Source organism: Octodon degus, unplaced genomic scaffold (genome assembly GCF_000260255.1).
Source record: "Octodon degus isolate 3935 unplaced genomic scaffold, OctDeg1.0 scaffold00056, whole genome shotgun sequence".
Taxonomy (NCBI): Eukaryota; Metazoa; Chordata; class Mammalia; order Rodentia; family Octodontidae; genus Octodon; species Octodon degus.
In genome coordinates this window covers 12031231-12050287 of record NW_004524632.1, presented here as the reverse complement: position 1 = coordinate 12050287, position 19057 = coordinate 12031231, and the positions used below count along the sequence as shown (strand labels likewise).

At 42.1% G+C, this 19057-nt stretch overlaps 2 protein-coding genes across 6 annotated transcripts in view; one reads left to right on the top strand and one right to left on the bottom strand.

Annotated features, from left to right (window-relative positions):
* Positions 1–2144: 2144 nt before the first annotated feature.
* Gpatch8 (G-patch domain containing 8) overlaps positions 2145–19057 on the top strand; it is a 63151-nt gene continuing 46238 nt past the window's right edge. For 2 of the 5 annotated variants that reach the window (XM_023718197.1, XM_023718199.1), the window contains exons 1-3: positions 2145–2225; positions 9314–9331; positions 12053–12125. The gene's annotated coding sequence lies outside the window, so the exon portion shown is untranslated. Of the gene's footprint in view, positions 2226–3378; positions 3414–9313; positions 9332–12052; positions 12126–19057 lie in introns of all 5 variants that reach the window. The other 3 variants (XM_023718198.1, XM_004633828.2, XM_023718200.1) reach the window with 3 other exon arrangements.
* Positions 17287–17757, bottom strand: LOC101563011 (U6 snRNA-associated Sm-like protein LSm4). Its single transcript, XM_012515292.2, has one exon. It carries the CDS (start codon positions 17708–17710, stop codon positions 17291–17293), a length of 420 nt encoding a protein of 139 aa, XP_012370746.1. The 5' UTR covers positions 17711–17757; the 3' UTR covers positions 17287–17290.

Genomic DNA, 19057 nt, shown 5'->3' with positions numbered 1-19057 from the left:
GACTGAGGCAGGATTATTTTGAGTTTGAGACTAGCCTGGGCTACAAACTGAGCTCAAAGCCACCGTGAACTGCACAACAAGACCCTGTCTCAAAAAGACAAAAAAAAAACTAAAAAAGATAATAGATTTTAATACTTACAGGAAAAGATGATTCTTTAAAAAAATTTTTTTTTAATTCTTTTGATACAGGGTCTCACTATACTGTTTGAACTTTTAGTGATCCTCCTGTCTCAGCCTCCCCAGCACTGGGATTACAGGCGTGTGCCACCATACCCAGTTTCAGTGATCAGCAAGGCGCAGGGTTGACATGGCAGACATGGCATGCAGTACCAGGATTTGAACTCAGGACCTTGTGTTTGCTGGGCAGGTGTTTAAACTGCCGGGCTATCTCCCCAGCCATTTGTTTGTGTGTTTGCTTAGTTATTTGATATAGGGTCTCTGTATGCAGTTCTGACTCGTAGTGACCCTCCTGCCTCAGGCTCCCTAGTGCTGGGCTGGCATGGCATGTGGTACTGGGGCTTGAACTCAGGTCCTTGTGCTTGCCAGGCAGGTGCGTAGACCACTGAGCTATCTCACCAGCCCAGAACATGAGCTTTTTTTTTTTTTTTGGAACCAGGGATTGAACTCAAGCCTTGCGCTTGCCAGGGAAGCACTTATTCCACTGAACCATCTCCCTGGCCCCAAAACATGAGTTCTTTCTTTTTTTTTTTTTTTAATTTATTTATTTATTTAGTGTGTGTGTGTGTGGCCAGCTCAGCCCACCAGGGGGCGGGGCTGGCTGGCATGTGGTGCTGGGGGATTGAACCGCAGTCCCTGTGCTCTGCTAAGCTTGTTCTAAGTAGGTGCTTTAGACCGCTGAGCCATCTCACCAGCCCAAACATGAGTTCTTGAAGAATATTAATACTATGTTTTGCTCTTTGAGATTATAGGCCAGTGGTTGTCATCTCTGTAGTTGCATTAATGCTTTCTTCAGCTGATTTCTCTCACTAATTATTAAAATAGTTTTTAAAAATTACTATTTTTTTCAGCATCTACAATGAATTTTTTCTTATTTTTTATTTTTTTTTAAAATAAATTTTTTTTATTTGTGTGTGTGTGTGTGTGTGTGTGTGGCCAGCTCAGCCCACCAGGGGGCGGAGCTGGCTGGCATGTGGTGCTGGGAATTGAACCGCGGTCCCTGTGCTTTGCTAAGCTTGTTCTGAGTAGGTGCTTTAGACCACTGAGCCATCTCACCAGCCCTACAATGAATTTTAATCTTGCAAAAATTTTCTTCTAAGAAAATAAGCCATAAAGCCAGGACAAAGCATGATTTATAATTTATGAAAACAATTGTGTTTCTGAGGCACAAATCATAGTATTGAAATTCCCACCTGGACAAAACATTGAAGATAAACCATTCAATTCATAGATTAAAAATTATTAAATAGTTAATTGCCAAATGGTTACAGATATGGGATTATGTGTACACCACACTCAACACCAGTTAGCAAATAGCAGAATTCCCCTTATGGATAAATTTAGGGCAAGCCCTATCTCTGTTTATGTTTAAATGAACATAGATAAGTTTGTGTTAAAGAAGTTTCTACATGTGTTTTATGTTTTTGACCTTTCTATCTTCCTGCCTCAACTTCTCAGCCAGCTGGGATAAAAAGTATGCACCACTGGGGCTGGGGAGATGGCTCAGTGGTCTAAAGCACCTACTTAGAACAAGCTTAGTAAAGCACAGGGACCGCGGTTCAATTCCCCAGCACCACATGCCAGCCAGCCTCGCCCCCTGGTGGGCTGAGCTGGCCACACACACACACACACAAATAAATAACATAACATAACATAACATAACATAACATAACATAACATAACATAACATAGCTTTAAAAAAAAAAAGTATGCACCACTGTGCCTGGCTAGATGTTTTGTTTTTTGGTTGTACCAGGGGTTGAATTCAGGACCTTACACTTGCCAGGCAAACACTTATTCCACTGAGCTATATCCCCGCCCCCTTAAATGTGTTTTTTGAGCATCTGAATTTGGTGTGGTTTTGGCTTTCTCCATAAAAGGAATACAAAGTTAAAAGAATAACCCTTCCATTGGGTTCAGCTGTTGATAATACTTATTGCTTATGAAAAATAACTGGAGCCTTCCTTTTTCAGGGTAATCACTTTGATCAGTATGAAGAAGGACACCTGGAAATCGAACAGGCCTCTCTCGACAAGCCTATAGAATCGGTAAGCTCCTGTAGTGCCCTTGGGCCTTAGCGAGTCAGGCAGGCGGTGCTCGAGTGCCCCTGATGTGAGTGGGGGTCAGCTGTCACCGACTGGAAGTGCAGCTCAGGGCTGTTTTCCTGCATGCTGTGCAGTCGCCAGCTAGCATTTGGGGTATAACACAGTGTTTAATGTATGAGGGAAGCAGCCCAACACAGAAACAAATTAGGGTTTTAATGAAAAATATTATTTTGTCCCATAATGATATTCTGATAAAGATAGTAAAAATTTAGTGTTTTTGTGAATTTAATAAGGAGTAAGTATATTTTAGCCTTTCAATACCTTTCCTTGAAAAACATAGTCACAGGAGACATCTGTTAGGAGCAGTTGTACAGTGATGCACTTTATTTTACCAGACCATGTTAAGCTCTTCTCTGTAGCTTGAAAAATGTCTGGGGTTTTTTGTCAGAAGTTGATTTTATGATACTGGAGTTTGAACCTCAGGGCCTTTGCACTGAGTTACATTCTAAGCCTTAAAAATTTTTTTTGAGACAGGGTTTTGTTAAATTGCTAAGTTGCCCAGGTTAGATTCCATCTTGGAGTCCTTCTGCCACAGTGTCCAAGAGGGCTGAGATTATAGGTGTGTGCCACCATACCCAGCTATTTCCCTCTTCTTACACTGGTTAGAGACATTAATGATAGCAAGCGATAAAACAAGGTTTATTTTCCTGTCTCTTAATTTTATAAATTCTTTTTAATTTTTGAATATTACTTTTACTCTGAAAGCCTATTTTTAAGTAACACAGCTCTTTGTTAAAGTGTCTACACTTGTCATTATTGTGAGCATATAATTTTTGTGTTTTAAGTGTGCCTGTTTAATGAAGTTTCACTGAGTTGTGGGTAAAACTTGAATGGGGATAAAATTCAGAGGAAATCTTACTAACCTTAGTCAAAGCAAGCCCTTTCTCCTTTTAAGAAATAAAGCATCTTTCCTGAAGGAAAATACTGAAGCAAGTTAGACTTGAACTTTAGTTGTATTTTTTAAACTTATGACATAGTAAAGGATCCACATATATTTATGTTCCTAATTAGGTTGGTATTGTGTGTGTTTGTGTGTGTGTTTAGATGTTTACAGAAATTTACACAACTTGGGGTGTTCGACATTTTTCTTCCGCAGCAGTTGGCCCATATTAGCTAAACAGCCATGATCTGGTTTGTATTGCACGGTCTGCCTTTTTAAAATTTCTTCTAGGGTTTCTTTCTCCCCACCTCCCCTTCTCGTCTCTGTCCTTCTGGTCCAGTGAACACTGCATACAGTACCTTCTGTCTCCATGTGCTGGCATGATGCTAGACTCAGGCATGGCCCTAACGGTGACGCATGTGATACTGCTGCAGAGGGAGAAGGACACAGGGGTGGACAGGCTAGTCTGCGCTCAGATGGGAGGGCAAGAGGCCAAGCCCACCCCACCCAGTAACACATTCAAGTTTATAGTTTGCCTGCATCATCTCAGGGATTATTACATGACAGAACTTCACAATGAAATTGGTAGCTAAAACCAGTATCTTGTACTTGAAAATAATTTTATTTTTCCATTTATATTTAATTTTGTTTCTTTGGATCAACGTTAAAGAACAGCCAGCCAGCAGCAGGGCCTCAGAACCATATCCTGTGAGATACATGGTTGGTTAATGTTCTTACATGCGCTGCAGTTCTGTGAGTACTTTGTCCTGATAGTAGAAGGAAATTTAGTTAGCCTGGATTTGCAGTGTATAATTACTGTTATACTCACCAAGGTTTTTTAAAGGCACTAACTGATATTTAATATTTTTTAAGCTGCCTTCTAGGGGCACATTAAGTTTTCTCAAAAACTCATTCCAGTGAGGCAAATGCTGTTTGATCTCATGTTGTCCAGCATTCTCTGTTTTGTGTTTTAGGGAGTACACTGTCAAAAGACAGTCTGGTTGAGCAGTCTTATTGGGCTGGCTCCTTACTTATAAAGCACTGCTATCTTCAGTTAAAATAGCAGATCGTATAATACACAGATTGGATATTTTGTTTTTTAATTAACATGTTCACAGGTGTGTAACATGTTAATTATATTTCTAATCAAAATTACTGCTGAAACATACATATATACATCATTTGTGATGTGTTGGCTTAAGTGTGGGCTAATAGCCAGGAGTTTGTAGCTCCATTGTGTTAGATAGCTGTAGGACTCATAAGGAAGAGTCTATTTCTGCTATCTGATCCTTTGGGAATAAAATATAAAATTTTAAAAGGAATTCTGATAATGATTGGTGGGTTTTGGTTTTTTGTTTTTAAGTAATTTTTTTTTTTTTTGACCTCCCCTTGAAAAAAGCTGAGTAGGAGCTACTGACTTGGCTGGCTGGCTGGCTGGCTGTGTAAGCTGTGTGGGTTGCTTCTTGTACAGAAAGAGTCCCTGCTGAGTTAAGATCTTTCTCTGCAGCAGTATTTATTGAGAGGTGCTGACTGTTTTGCTACAGCATGCAACTCAAAAGCGGCTGGAAGTACGCAGCTTTGGGAGTCTACAGATCATCTCAGGAGCTAAAGGTCTAGTCTTTTTTTCTTTTCTTTTTTCTTTTTCTTTTTTTTGTTAAGCCAAGGTAATCAGCAGCTGGTAGCCATGGGAATTTGCACAGGTTTGAGCCAGGAATGTGCCTGTGTGAGGGTTCTTGTGAGTATAGGACTCAGGCCTTCTGTGTTGTAATAGGGTACATTTGATGCACACAAGCACAGTGGGAGATTATGTGATGCAGCATTGCACTGTGCTTCTGTCTAGCTTATGAAGTCTCGATTTTTAGTGAGATGATGACAAGCATTCAGGGAAGCACTTATTCCACTGAGCCATCTCCCCAGCCCCAGTGACAAGGATTCAGTTTCAGTAGGCAGATGTTGACACCACCTAAAGTCTAATATTTGTAAAGTATTTAATCTTTGGTGTAAAGTTTTATTTTCATTTTTTTATTTTAACCATACAGATATCTGTCAGTGAAATTTCTGGTCAAGAATAAAACACCTAAGAAAAGAAACAGTTGCCTGACCACTTGATTACCTGCTTTAAAGTGAAAGTGCAGAGTGGTAACTTTTTCTGCTGGCATTGGGGATTAAGCTCAGCGGCACTTTGACACTGAGGCCTCCACCTTCCTCAGTATTAAGTTTGATCCTGGGCATGTACGTGGCAGGCAGGTGCTCTGCCGCTGAACTATAGCTCCAGCCCTGGCCTAGGTGAGCCTTAAATGCATCAACTTCTGAATCAGCCTTCTGAGTCCTTGGAATTATTGCTGTGACCTACAACATCTGGACTCAGCCTTTCATACTTATTTGTGTATGTGTGTATTACAAAGTGCAGTATGGGGGCTGGTGAGATGGCTCAGTGGTCGAAAGCACCTACTTAGAGCAAGCTTAGCAAAGCACAGGGACCGCGGTTCAATCCCCCAGCACCACATGCCAGCCAGCCCTGCCCCCTGGTGGGCTGAGCTGGACACACACACACACACACACACACACACACACACACAAATAAATAAATAAAATTTTTTAAAAAAAAGTGCAGTATGGGGATAAAAACAAAACACTTTTAAAGTTGAATTTTAAAAGTTTTTGTTGCTTTATAAGACTTCTAGGTCCTGGCCATTGTAGTTTTGACCTCCACATACTTAAAGGTAAAATGTCTAGAAGACAAAACCTTCCCTAAGCTACAGTGCAGTCTAGGGTTCCATTGTAGTCACTGATAGTGGTGGTTCATGGTCCTTATGACCCTGTTCCAGCAGGAAGATGAGGCATCGGATGTTGGAGCAACGTGAGGTTACACAGAGGGCAGCACCTGCAGCTGAGACCCAGAGTGTGCTGTCACTGGCACATGTCCAGGTGCAGCTTACAACTGCCATTAGATGGCTTTTATTCTGAAACCCTGGCTTCATTGTTATCAGGTTGATTGGTAGATTTTAAAATCAGTGTGATTTTTACATTGTAGGTGCTCGTGTTTAGTTGCTCACCTAGAGACAGAGAAGCATAGTTGGGCTTTGTCACAATGCATATCGGTTCAGATCTGTGGACTCCATTAGTTCCAAATGTAACTCTGAGATGCTGATTTGACATTTAGCAGTGACCATACGTGGACTGCACTGTAAATAGCGTGCTTCTTAGAGCTGAATGGTGTAGCATCACTCTGGCTTTTCCCTTCGGTCTTCATTGTGTCATCTGTAGTGAGCTGTAGATTTTTTTTGTTTTGGGAGTTTTTACAATTTGTCATTTGCATGGGTCCACCTAGTAGCATTTGGTTCTTGCTTATAGAATCTTTAGTATACAATCAGCAAAGCTTACAGTACACTCAAGAGACATTTTTGTCACTGTCAAAAATGGGTTAAATTGTGTAAACTAAATGTGGCTGTCAACTACAAGAAAATCCACTGTGGAGCTAGTGTTCATCTAGTCGCTGACATACTTGTATTAGAGTTTTTTCTTGAGACATGTTATTCCTCCTCCTAGTAGAACATTTTGGAGTTGCCAGGTATAGTGGCGCATGCCTATAATCCCAGCATTTAGGAGGCTGAGGTTGGAGGATTGTTGTGAGTTTGAGACCAGTCTGGGCTACAAAGTGAGTTTAAGGTCAGCCTGTATAGTGAGACTCTTGTCTCAAAATGACAGAAAAAAAAAAAAAATTTGGAGTCAACCTCACACAATCTTTACACGTGTGTTGATACTTCTTTCATAAATACAAAAATATCAAGGAGTGGCTGAAATAGTTACCTGAGCTTTTGTTTACTGGTGGTGTTTTCAAGTGTATGGATAGTTGTTCAGAATGTACATGTCTTGCTTTCTTTTTTTTCTTTTTTTTCTTTTTTTGCAGAACCAGGGATTGCACTCAGGCCCTTGCGCTTGCCAGGGAAGCGCTTATTCCACTGAGCCATCTCCCCGGCCCCATGTCTTGCTTTCAAAGATCTCCCTATTTGATAGTTCTCTCCTTATGTAAGTAAAGAGCAGAGGTTGGATATACACTTTTGTAGTTGTACAGTGAAGTCTAGAAAAAGAAGAAAAAAGGCCAACTGAGGTAAGTTAGCCTAGCAGAAAAGAATGGAGGTTTTCAGCTCAGCTTCATGATTTGATCACAGTTAGGACAACTCCCTTTCCAACTAGTGGCCGTGCACAGAGCTCCCATTTTTAGATCTTGAGCAGAGTGTGACAGGAAGTTGTGTGGAAACCCAGCCTTTGCTCGCCACCCTTAGCTATTAGTCAAAAGAGTATTTAAGTAAAGGACCCATCACTGCCCTGCATCTTTGTTACTTGCAAACCTAATTTTTAAAAAAGCCATATATGGTGATACCTGCCTGTGCTTCTTCTACCACTCTGGGAGGCTGAGGCAGGAGGAGGGCAAATTCAGGCCCATCCTGGGCAGTTTTAGTAAGCGACTGTTTCAAAATAAAAAGTTTAGGGGCTGGGGAGATGGCTCAGTGGAATAAGCACTTTCCTGGCAAGCGCAAGGGCCTGAGTTCAATCCCCGGTTCTGCAAAAAAATAAAATTAAAGCAAAACAACAAAAAAACACAATAAAAAGTTTAAAAAAGGGAGCGTTCTGGGAATGTGGCTTAGTGTAAAGGTCCTAGGTTCAATCCCTAGTCTGTCTGTCTTCTCTCTCTCTCTCTCTCTCTCTCTCTCTCTCTCTCTCTCTCTCTCCTTCTCTCTTTCACACACATGTACACACCCCTATACTTTTTTTTTTTTGCTCGAATGCCTTCAGGGCGCTTTTGGCCAGCGGGAGAAGTGTGAGGTTTGAACTCCAGCAACCTGAGGCTGACAGCTTTGTGGAAGCAGCCACTTAAAGGCCTGAGCTAGGGCCAGGCCCCCCACACCCCTATACTTTATACAGTGATGTATATTTTTGGTTCTATGAGGTTATAATTAAATCCCAAATTACATATTTTATTTAAAGACAAAACCAAAATGACTTTTCAGTCATTTTTGTTTGTTTGAAATGGGGTCTTATGTTGCCCACCCTGGTCTTGAACTGCTGGCTTGAGTAATCCTCCTGCTTCAGCTTCTCATAGTTGGGACTATAGTTGTACACTGTTGCACCTCACTGATTTTTGTTGCTCTTAAGTTTTTTGCCCCTAATAGTAGTTTGAAAGTCAAATTAGTGCTCATTGCCTGTGTCTGTCTAGATTTTCCTGTTAGAGCTATGGGTTCCTATGTGCAGTTTTCTGTTGCAGGTAGCATCCATGAGAGTCATCATCAAGATTACAGTCCAGGGCTGGGGATTTAGCTCAGTGGCACAAGAGCCTGCCTGGCAAGCATAAGGTTCTGAGTTCGATTCCCAGTACCAAAAGAAAAAAAAAAAAAAAAATCACAGCCCTAGGCAGAGGGCATATGTTACTCATTTCCTGTAGACAGGTGCTAGAATCCCTTGTTTTTTGGAGATCATTTCTGACAGAGCAGTGGCCTGTGTTCTGTACTGTTGTAGGTGTTGTGGTGTGTGTGTATTCAGCCCATTCACTGGGCTGTGACACGTGTCCACAAAGCCTGTGTCTTAGGGAAGGGCCCGTAGGAAGTGCCAGCCCTTTATGGAGATGTACAGTGCTGCCCTCCCCACCAAGTGGTCAGTATGGTGGGAAAGACCTGTTTTTCTGTGAGCCACTCACCTGGCCTGATCAGCAGGATTGTGGTGCAGGCTAAGGTGTAACAACCTGCCAAGGTTTATCCTCTCTTTCCTTGGGAAGACAGAGAAAGTCTGAACTTAAGCTTCAGAGGAGGAAGCCACGCTACTGTGTGTGGGAGCTTTTCTCCTGCAAAAGTGACAGCCATCCTCTTGAGTGAGTCTGTAAGGTGTGCTGATCTGTATGACCCTCGGTTTTCCTTGCCCCTCCCTGTAACATCTGCGTCCCTTTCACTGTTGTCAGTCACCACACGCTGTCTTGACTCAGCTGCTCTTGACTCTCGTGAATTTACTTATGCTTTTACTCTCCTTTAATGAGTACCTTACTTGCAAGCACTGAATTGAAAACAAGACAAAAAAAAAAAAAAAAAAAAAAAAAAAAAAACCATTAGTGATTGGACAGTTTCTTACTTTGTGTTACATTTAACTGTTCTTTTGACAGCCCAGTTTTTAAAGCCAGGTTCGTATGGAAATGCTTTCACTCCACTTGCACTGCTTTTGGAAATAGCATACTGCTTCATCTGTCTGTTTATTTTAGTGCATTCATGATTTAACACGGTCAGCATAATGTCTCATCTCCACCTAGCCAGAGGTGGTGCATTCTTTTAATGAACAACAAAAATACAACAAAATGAAGACAGAAAACAATATTTGTCAGCATTATTTAATACCTAAAACTCAGCGTCAGATGTAGTTACAGCATTAGCCTAGTAGTTTAAAAATAATGGAATCAACTACATGCTCTGAGTCATTTCCAGATTTTCATTTGTAGAAATTCTATGTAATAGTGGCTTTATATCACGTAAGCTTGTTCTTATCATAGGACAATAAGGCTCTTTCTGTTTTTTGCTAAAATTATTTATATATTGGGACTTCGTTTTTATTTTTTGTTGTCCTGAGAAGGGAACCCAGAATTTCATGAATGAATGTTAGAAACACTACCACTCAACTACATCCCCAGACTCAAATTTTTAAAAGAGTAATAGTTATTCATAAAGAGACAGACTCGCTGGGTGTGGTGGCGCACGCCTGTAATCCCAATATGGAAGGCTGAGGCAGGGGGATAATTGTAAGTTTGAGACCAGCCTGGGCTACAAAATGAGCTCAAGGCCAGCCTGAACTGCATAGCGAGACCTTGTCACAAAAAGAGACAGAGACAGACTCAGTGCAAGCTATATATCCTTTTTGTTAGAAATACAAGGGAGAAGAAAGTAGCAGCAGTATACCATTAAATTTCTGTGATCTCCAATAATGTGGAAGTCATCACTTGCGCTTATACATACTCTAGTGTTTTCTGATTCTTCTAATTCTTAGCAAAAATAATTTCCATAAGGCCATTTGTGCGCTGTAATTACCTATGTGTATCTCACACAATTTTATCTTGTTTTAGAACATATTTTTCATTATTGTTTGCATCCACTTTTTGTATTTAAATAAGATATTCTAATCAATCAACCACTCAGCCTAGTTTTCTCATGCTAATAAACTTATTTATTTATTTATTTATTTATTTATTTTTGCGAAATGGGGGGATTGAACTCAGGCCCTTGCACTTGCCAGGGAAGCGCTTATTCCACTGAGCCATCTCCCCTGCCCTGATTGTCCTTTTAAAAACAAAACAAGCTGGGTGTGGTGGCACATGCCTGTAATCCCAGCACTTGGGAGGCTGAGGCAGGAGGATTATTTGCAGTTCAAACTGGAGGCCTGCTTTGGCTACATAGTTAAGTTCAAGTCCAGTCTGAACTGTGTAGTGAGACCCTGTCTCTAAAAGCCAAACCAAATCAAAGCCAGAGGATTGGGTGGGGGTGGGAGTGAGAGGTTATTTATCTAACTTCCTATAAGAGGTGATAGCAGTAAAATAATGTTTTTGACTCCAAGGAACATTTGATCATTGACCATGGAGCTGGATGATAAACAGCTTAATATGAGGTATCTAATTTTAATGAAATATTTGTGATTTTGTTATACTTATAAATTGATTTCTTGTAATAAAAGCATTCAGATGATTCTAGATACTGTAGTATACATACTGAACACTGTGTGTGTGTATAATACCTCCTACCTAGTGTGGGATTGAACCCAGGGCCTCACACATACTAGGCACTCTATTGTTGAGCTACACCCCAGCCATGTGATTTTGGTTTATTTTTTATCTATTATTTATTTTCTTTATGAGTGGCATTTTTTTCTGACAGTTAATGGTTATTTGAGCTTTTCTTTGGTACTTCATAATTCAAACACAGAATCTGAAATAAAAATTAAAAAGCAGAGAAATTTAACAAGAGGATATAAAAGTCCCTGACCTGGACCCTTTGCACAGGAGCTGACGTTTGATTGTTATTTCTGGAGTCTTCACTACAGCCCCCTGAAGCAGCTGTCCAGGTCCAGCTGGGAAGATGAGACATTATGTGTGCTGGTCCCTCTGCGCACCAACGGTTCTGACTGTACCTACTGCCAGGCCTGGTCCATTCTAACGTCCTAGCGTTTTTCTTAGACTACATGTTGATGCATCACTCAGTCTGTGCTTGAGCTCATTTTTTTTTTTTTTTTTTCTGTTTAATCAGTTTAATTTCTTGTTTTACTAACCTCACTGTTTTTTCGGTTTAATATTGGCTGCATGCTAGTTAATTATTTATATTTTGTATATTTATATGTTAAAAAAATCAATCAAGTCTAGCCTGGATTTTGCTGATTGTTTTTTCATTTCTAGTGGTGGGGCAGTCTTACAACTTTGTATCATGAAAGCCTGACACATAAAGCAACTAAACACAATGTAGATTTTCTTTCCTAAAAAAAAATCTTAAAGTGGTGCTGTCTAGGTGATGGATACAATTGTTCAAGGACCTTGATTTTATGCTTTTTAATGTTAGCTTGAAATTTTCACAGATGTATTCTTCCCCTTTTCCCTTCCCCTTTTTGCTTTTTTAAAAGTGTTACGAACCAAAGTTGCCCAGCACACCATCAGAAAGGACCCTTTCTCCATGTGCTCTTCCCATAGACAGTACTAGCCAGCATTCCTTCCACATTAGCGCCCCTTTATTGGGCACATTTACCTTGGTATAGCACCTTTTTGCATGCGTATATGTAGATTACCTCTTGCTCATCACTGTTAAGTGTCACTAGGAAGGGAAGAATATATTACTGGAATATTTTTGGTTTGTCTCTCTGTTCTGTCTGTCAGGATAATATTGGACATCGCTTACTCCAGAAACATGGGTGGAAGCTGGGCCAGGGATTGGGAAAATCTCTTCAGGGTAAGTTTTTAAATTTGGAAACAATGTTGGTGATGCAAATCTTATACCTGAATTTATTTGTTGTCTTTAAAAAAAAATACTGTTTGGGTTTTCCCCCTACTTTACCCCTTCTAGAATAGTCTCCTGCTCTAGCTGTTTTAAGTTGCTATATAGCCTCTCATGTTCAGGAATTTGGAGGAGTAATTGCTGTCTCCTTAAACATGCTGGTCAGATGCTGTGTGGCACTGTGTGTTTGAGTCTCTGTGTGTGGAGGTGGCAGGTGGATGGGACAGAAGGAATGTTTAGTGTCAGGCAGAAGTATGCCTTTTGGTGACAGGGACAGTGGCTTCAAGGTTGTAAAGATAATCATTCAGCCACCGAGTTTTAACTTTTTTCTGTCTGAAGCTGACCACTCCCGTGGCTCTTATGCTCTCTGAACAGATTCATGGAGTGGTGGAGAGAAAAGTTAACCTACGTGAAATGTGAAAACAAGTTTGCTAGGTTCTTTAAGCAGTGGACTCTTTTTCTTGGGGTCAGATCAGGCTTTGGAGGATGTGTGGCTTCAAGTTTCTATTGCATTTATTTTTTCTTGTAGCTATATTAATTGTTTGGGTAAAAAGAAAATATCAGTGTTTTTGCTTCTTGAGTTCTTGCATCTACTATTGCCTCTTTCAGGTTGGAAAGCTAGTGCTTTCCTTGTTGTTGTTGTTGTTTTTTTTAATTTAATTTAATTTTATTTGCTTTCCTTGTTGTGGGTGTACCCGGGAGTTGCCTTGGGGGGGACAGGTCACTGCTTTGTGCCTGGAGGCAGGCATGTTGCTGGTGGATGATCTTTTGTACTTTGAAAGTGGGTTTTCAGTGTGAAGTCTCGTCAGTTCAGGTTTTGAGAGGAACAAGGGACAGGAATGAAAAGGGCTGGCTCAGTCATGAAACTTTTGCCTTCTAAATTCTACAAATTATCTTCTGTGGGAGGCTGGTGCTCGCCTGTCTGTCTGTCTGTCTGTCTGTCTGTCTGTCTGTCTGAATGTCACCCCTACCTGAGAATCTGAGCACAGTGTTGGAGGTTCGTCATTCAGGCACACAAGGTGGTGGGGGTATTAACCTGCCTGCCTGCATCTCAAAATCATTTACACTGTGCTCCAGAGACTTTAAGCAAGAGCACCAAGGGATGGTAGGCGTGTTTTATCCTGTCTGTCTGTGTATCTATACATCTGTCTGTATACGTACCTGTCTAGACAGCTATCCAGTATATGTATATGTACTATGTGCATATATTTAAGAAAGAAGAGGTAAGTAGATATTCAACTACCTGTGACCTAAAACAGTTTTTTTAAAAAATAATTCGAAGAGCTGGGGAGATGGCTCAGTAGAATAAGTGCTTCCCTGGCAAGCGCAAGGGCCTGAGTTCAATCGCTGGTTCCACAAAAAAATAAAATAATAATAATAATTCAAATTCTGGTTCTCTAAACTTTGAGCTCTTTGTAAAGAAGAATTAGGCTTTATCCATATTTTTTCCTCATCCCCATGGTCACAGGTACAAAGTAGGCACTAACTTTTAAATTATACATGTAAAAACACGAGGGAAGTTTGAAGCCTGCTTGAATGATTTTTCCTTTTAGGGGTGTGTGTGTGTGTGTGTGTGTGTGTGTGTGTGTGTGTGTTTTTGCTATAAAGAGACTTAAACCCAGTGTTGCTCACATAGTGACTTTAGTAAAAGTATATAGCATAAAATTTATGGTCTCACCCATTTTTCTCTCTATCCCTCTCTCCATGTCTGTTTGGTTGCTGAAGGCAGAAGCTAATCCTCTGCACCCTATAGCCTGTGCAGCTGAGCTGTACCAGCTGCCCCATTGTCCTGAAGTATGCAGTTCGGTTGTTCATATGGTTGGAAGAAGGCTTATCAGCTAGTGTGCTGTCTTTATCCTTTTAAAAAACAAAAAACCATGGAGTTGTACTCTGTTTGCAATAATAAGGGTTGAGTTTGTTTTGTGAGCAACTATTTCCTGGTGTCTAGCAGTATGCTGGTTTCTCCCATACAGCTCTTTCTGTAACCCACGCATGACTTGCCTTGGAATACAACTGCACTTGGGTATACTGAGACAGCATGTGACTGAGGAGCCCTCCCTGCACTAACCCTGTGCTATACACAGCCAGTGAGAATGCTCTGGTTGCTGTGGTAAAATGATAAGACCTCCTTGGGATTGTCTGTGCAGATTATTGTGTGCAGCTTCTAGGCTCAGGTGTGGCAGATTCTTTACATTTACTTGTTCATTGGGAGCTTGCAGTTCTCCTTTTTGAGCTTAGGACTCTGATTCTTTGAGCATGCAGCCATCCACAGGAACTGATGTATTTTCACTAACATTTATACCTGGCCTAGTCAGCCCGCATCTGACAAACTGTGAGAGGCTCATTTACCAGTATGCCATTCCTTGGGGCCCACACCAGCCTCTTGACCATGAAAGGCAGGGAGTATAGGGTGTGCCGACTTTGGAACCACATGCTCTGTTGGCCTGATGTAAAAAATTTACTGTGTTTTCTGGGTTTTGTTTTGTTTTTTAATTTGCCTTTTTTCGGTGTTTATTATAAAGTATTTAAAAAGTTATAGAACTTTTATGCTGCAAAAAAAAGTTAGTGTTTAAAAAATATATAAAGGAGACGTGGACAAGGTATCATCTGAAGAAAGTATCACAAGAAAAGCCATTAGGGGGGCTGGTGAGATGACTCAGTGGTCTAAAGCACCTACTTAGAACAAGCTTAGCAAAGCACAGGGACTGAGGTTCAATCCCCAGCACCACATGCCAGCCCGCCCTGCCCCCTGGTGGGCTGAGCTGCCCCCACACACACACAAATAAATAAAATTAAAAAGAAAAAGAAAAGCCATTAGGGCTGGTGAGATAGCCCAGTGGACTACGCGCATGCTTTGGCAAGAGCAGGGACCAGGGTTTGATCACCAGCATCACATGCTGCACCAGCCCCGCCTCTAGAGTGCTGAGCTGGAGACCAAGTCTGGGCATGGTGGCGCACACCTGTAATCCCAGCACTGGGGAGGTTGAAAACGAGAATCGCTACAAGTCTGAGCTGTGTACTGAGACCCTGTACCAAATACATAAAATGAAAGGAAAACAAAGCCTTGTTGATGAGAAATATATATAATTGCTTATTGTAGAAACCAAAGGATGTGTTTAATTCAGAAAGAAACAAGAGTAAATGATTGTGTTTTGTGCCATGTGGACTGCATTTGATCTTGAAGTATTTTATAACCGTTTAGGAGTTCTGAAATGTAATGGATGAAATATAGCTCAGAATCTTTATTTTGGGGGCCGGGGAGATGGCTCAGTAGAATAAGCACTTCCCTGGCAAGCGCAAGGGCCTGAGTTCAATCCCTGGTTCTGAAAAAAAAAAAAAAAAAATCTTTATTTTTGTTGCCATATATGTTTAGACAGTAGATAGAGCCCAGAAGTAATGCGTAAACTTTTTTTGCTATAGAGACTAAGAATAATTGGACTCTGTGTCTCTGTCACCTGTTGAAACACCACCTCTGGAAAACAATGAATGATGTCTGATATTTCATAGCTCACCCCATCTAGAAGTTTACATCAATATTTTTAGACAAACAGCAAGTGTTTTCTGAGCTAATTAAGTGTGCTAAAGTTGTGCTAGCTGGCTGGAAGTAGCCAGCACATGGATGTGTGGATGAGGCCTGACTCCTGTCCAGTAGGCTTCATTTTTAGCCCTCTCAGCCCTGCCTTTTTTTTTTTTTTTTTTAAAGAGACAGGGTTTCACTCAGTAATTCATGCTAGACTTGAGCTCACTATGTAGCACCCAGGCTTGCCTTGAACTCAGGGCAGTCTTCCTGCCTCAGCCTCCTGAGTGCTAGCATGACAGGCATGACCCACCATGTCTGGCACTCTTTTGCTGCTGTTGTTTTGTCTTGTCTTGAGATAGGTTCACACTGTACCTCAGGCTAGCCTAGAACTGTGTGACCCAGGCTGGTCTCAAACTTGTGATCTTTCTTTCCTTAGCCTCCTGAGTGCTGGGATTTCAGCCATGCGCTGCCACAACCAGTTAGTCTTTTTTTTTTTTTTAGCTGCAGTGACCTCTGAAGTTTTCTTCAGTCCTGGAACCATGTTTTTCCAGCCTTCTCTTCTCATGAACAGAATTAAGGGTGCTCTCAGCCCTAATATCTAATTGCCCTATTGCTTTAAGCTTCTTGGCAGGACTACAGGGTCTCTTTTTTATCTTTGTAGAGAAAATATGTGATACAGGGCATGAAGGCAGTATATTAGCATTTGGAAACAGAAGGTCTAGGTTTGAGTTAGGTGCTATCCTGCCATTTAAGTAAAAGGAAAAGTTACCATCACCAAATTATTTTCCTTAGGAATAAATAATTAAAATCTTTACCTATGGGGCTGGCAAGATAGCTCAGTGGACTAAAGTGCCTGCTTAGGCAAGCTCAGGGACCAAGGTTCACATGCCTCACCAGCCTCACCCTGAGGGCGGACTGAGCCCACCAGAGTCCAGGTGTGGTGGCACACACCTGTAATCCCAGCACTGAGGAGGCTGAAAGCAGGAAGATCATGAATCCGAGCTGCGTGGTGAGACCCTGTAACAACCAAATACCTTTAAAAAAGAAAAATCTTTACGTACCTTTTCATGTATGTAGTAGTCATAAGGAGGAAGTCAGTTTATCACCTTATAAAAATTGTAAAACTCTCTGGGCATAGCAGCCTATGCCTATAACCCAAGCATTCTGGGGAAGAGACTCACAAGTTGGAGCTTAGCCTGTACAGTTTAGTGACTAAGTTTGTCTTAAAATATTTTTTTTTTTTTTTTTCTGGAACTGCAGGGGCTTTATTCGCAAGATGGGGAGCAGGAGGGAGCAGGCTCCAGGTGTCAGTGAGGGGTGCAGGAAGACAGCCTCTCAGCTGCTGCTGCAGCATAGCAGGGTGGGGCCACGACCACAGGCCCAAGGGCTGGAGAGATGCTTTAAACCCAGCTGTCTTCCAAAATGCCAGCCCACTCCAGGGACAGCAAAGTCACAAAACAGGAGTCCCAATGACACACCAGGGTACAATGGCTGCCTAAGGGGAGGCCAGCCCGAGATAGCGTCTGCTGGGGCCCCTCTGCTTCTCCTCTTCCCTCTGCTGCAGTGTGGAGGCCGCAGGGCCTGGCTGAAGCAGGAACCCTCACTGCTTGCCCGCCTGTCTTCCTGGCTTCTTCTCAGGCTGTCCCCGGCCTGTGCCCGGTAGGCCACCACGACCCCGGCCGCCAAACACTCCTCGCCCCGCGCTGCCCAGGCCGCGGCCCCGCTGCTGCTTCTGCTGCTGCAGCCCACCACGCCCACGGCCCTTGGCCACCACCTCCTCCTTGACCATGTCGATGATCTCGTCAGGGATGCGCAGGTACTTGATGGTGCTGCCGCGGATGTAGCACTCAGGCATGCGCCAGAACTTGTCCCCATCCCGGGACGTGCAGATGACCTCGCGCAGGTTGATGTTCATCCAGTTGTCGCAGCTCACCAGGTGTCCGTTGTATGTCTCCCCATTCTTGAGCTCCACCAACATGGGGTGGTTCTGCGCAGTCTTCAGCAACGACAGGGGCAGCATGTCGTCAGCGGGGGCTCACTGGCCACTTCCGCCGCACTCTCCGCCGCTCACGTCTTAAAATATTTTTTAAAAGAGCTGGGATATAGCTCATTGTGGAGGTTTTGGGTTTGATCCCTAATACAAATACTTAATTTTTTTTTTTTTTTTTTTTTTGGGAAGCATCTGCAGAATGTTCAGGGTCTCACTGCTATGTCAGACTTTAGTGATCCGCCTGTTTATAGCCTCCCTTGAGCTGGGATTACAGGCGTGTGCCACCGCGCCCAGTCTCAATTGTTGTCTCAGTACACCCTGGGGGCGGGACTGTCACAGCAGGCCCAGGGATCAAATCCCTAGCCCCTGTGCCTGCTTGCAGGCGCTTTAATCCACTGAGCTATTTGGCTGGCCCCCTAATACAAATATTAAGTCAAATAAATAAATACTAGTATATTATACAAGTGGTTACTATTAACATTGCTATTATAACGTATACTTCAATTTTTTAAATTTTATTGTTATTATTTTATGTATTTGGTACAGGGTCTCACACAGCTTAGACTTATAGTGATCTTCCTGTTTTCAGCTCCCCAGCGCTGGGATTACAGGTGTGCACCACCACAACTGGTCTAGGTGGCTGGCTCAGAGGGCCCAGGGGTGTGGCCTGCGCCACATGTTGAGCTGGGGTGGAACCCCAGTCCCTGTGCTTGCCTAAGCAGGCACTTAGTCCATTGAGCTATCTCTCCAGCCCTAAATATTTTAACAGAATTTGGGATAATCCAGTTTTAGGTCTTAACCAGAAACCTCAAAGTCATCAGTGGGGATGTTTATCTTATTGCTGTTTCCCAGAATTAATGATAATAGTAGCAGACATACATTTTTATGTAGTAGATAGTGGGATTTCAGGATTTGCACTTCGTGTGTGTGTGTGTGTGTGTGTGTGTGTGTGTGTGTGTGTTTTAGGGCTTCTGCATCCCAGAGTTTGGTGTTTATTGTGCTAATTGTGAATATACTAGTCTGAGTCTCACATCATCTAAAAACCTTAATACTGAGATTGCTGGTGCTATTGGGACAACTGGACCATAACCTGGGAAACAAAAATCGAATCATTATTGTTGTACCTTATCCAAAAATAGATTCCAGATGAATAAAAGTCCTATTGTTCCTGTCCTCCTGTGCCTCTTGCTTGGGAGTACTTGCTGAGCTAGAGTTCCACCGCTAAGCAGACCCTTGCCCCCTCCTGCCCTCTTTGTTTTGAGACAAGGTCTTACTGTGTAGTTCAGATGATCCTCTTGAGAATTACAGACATGTGCCACCATTCCCAGCTTAGAAGCCCTTTTTGAAAATGCTAGATTTGTTTTTTTTTTTTTTTTT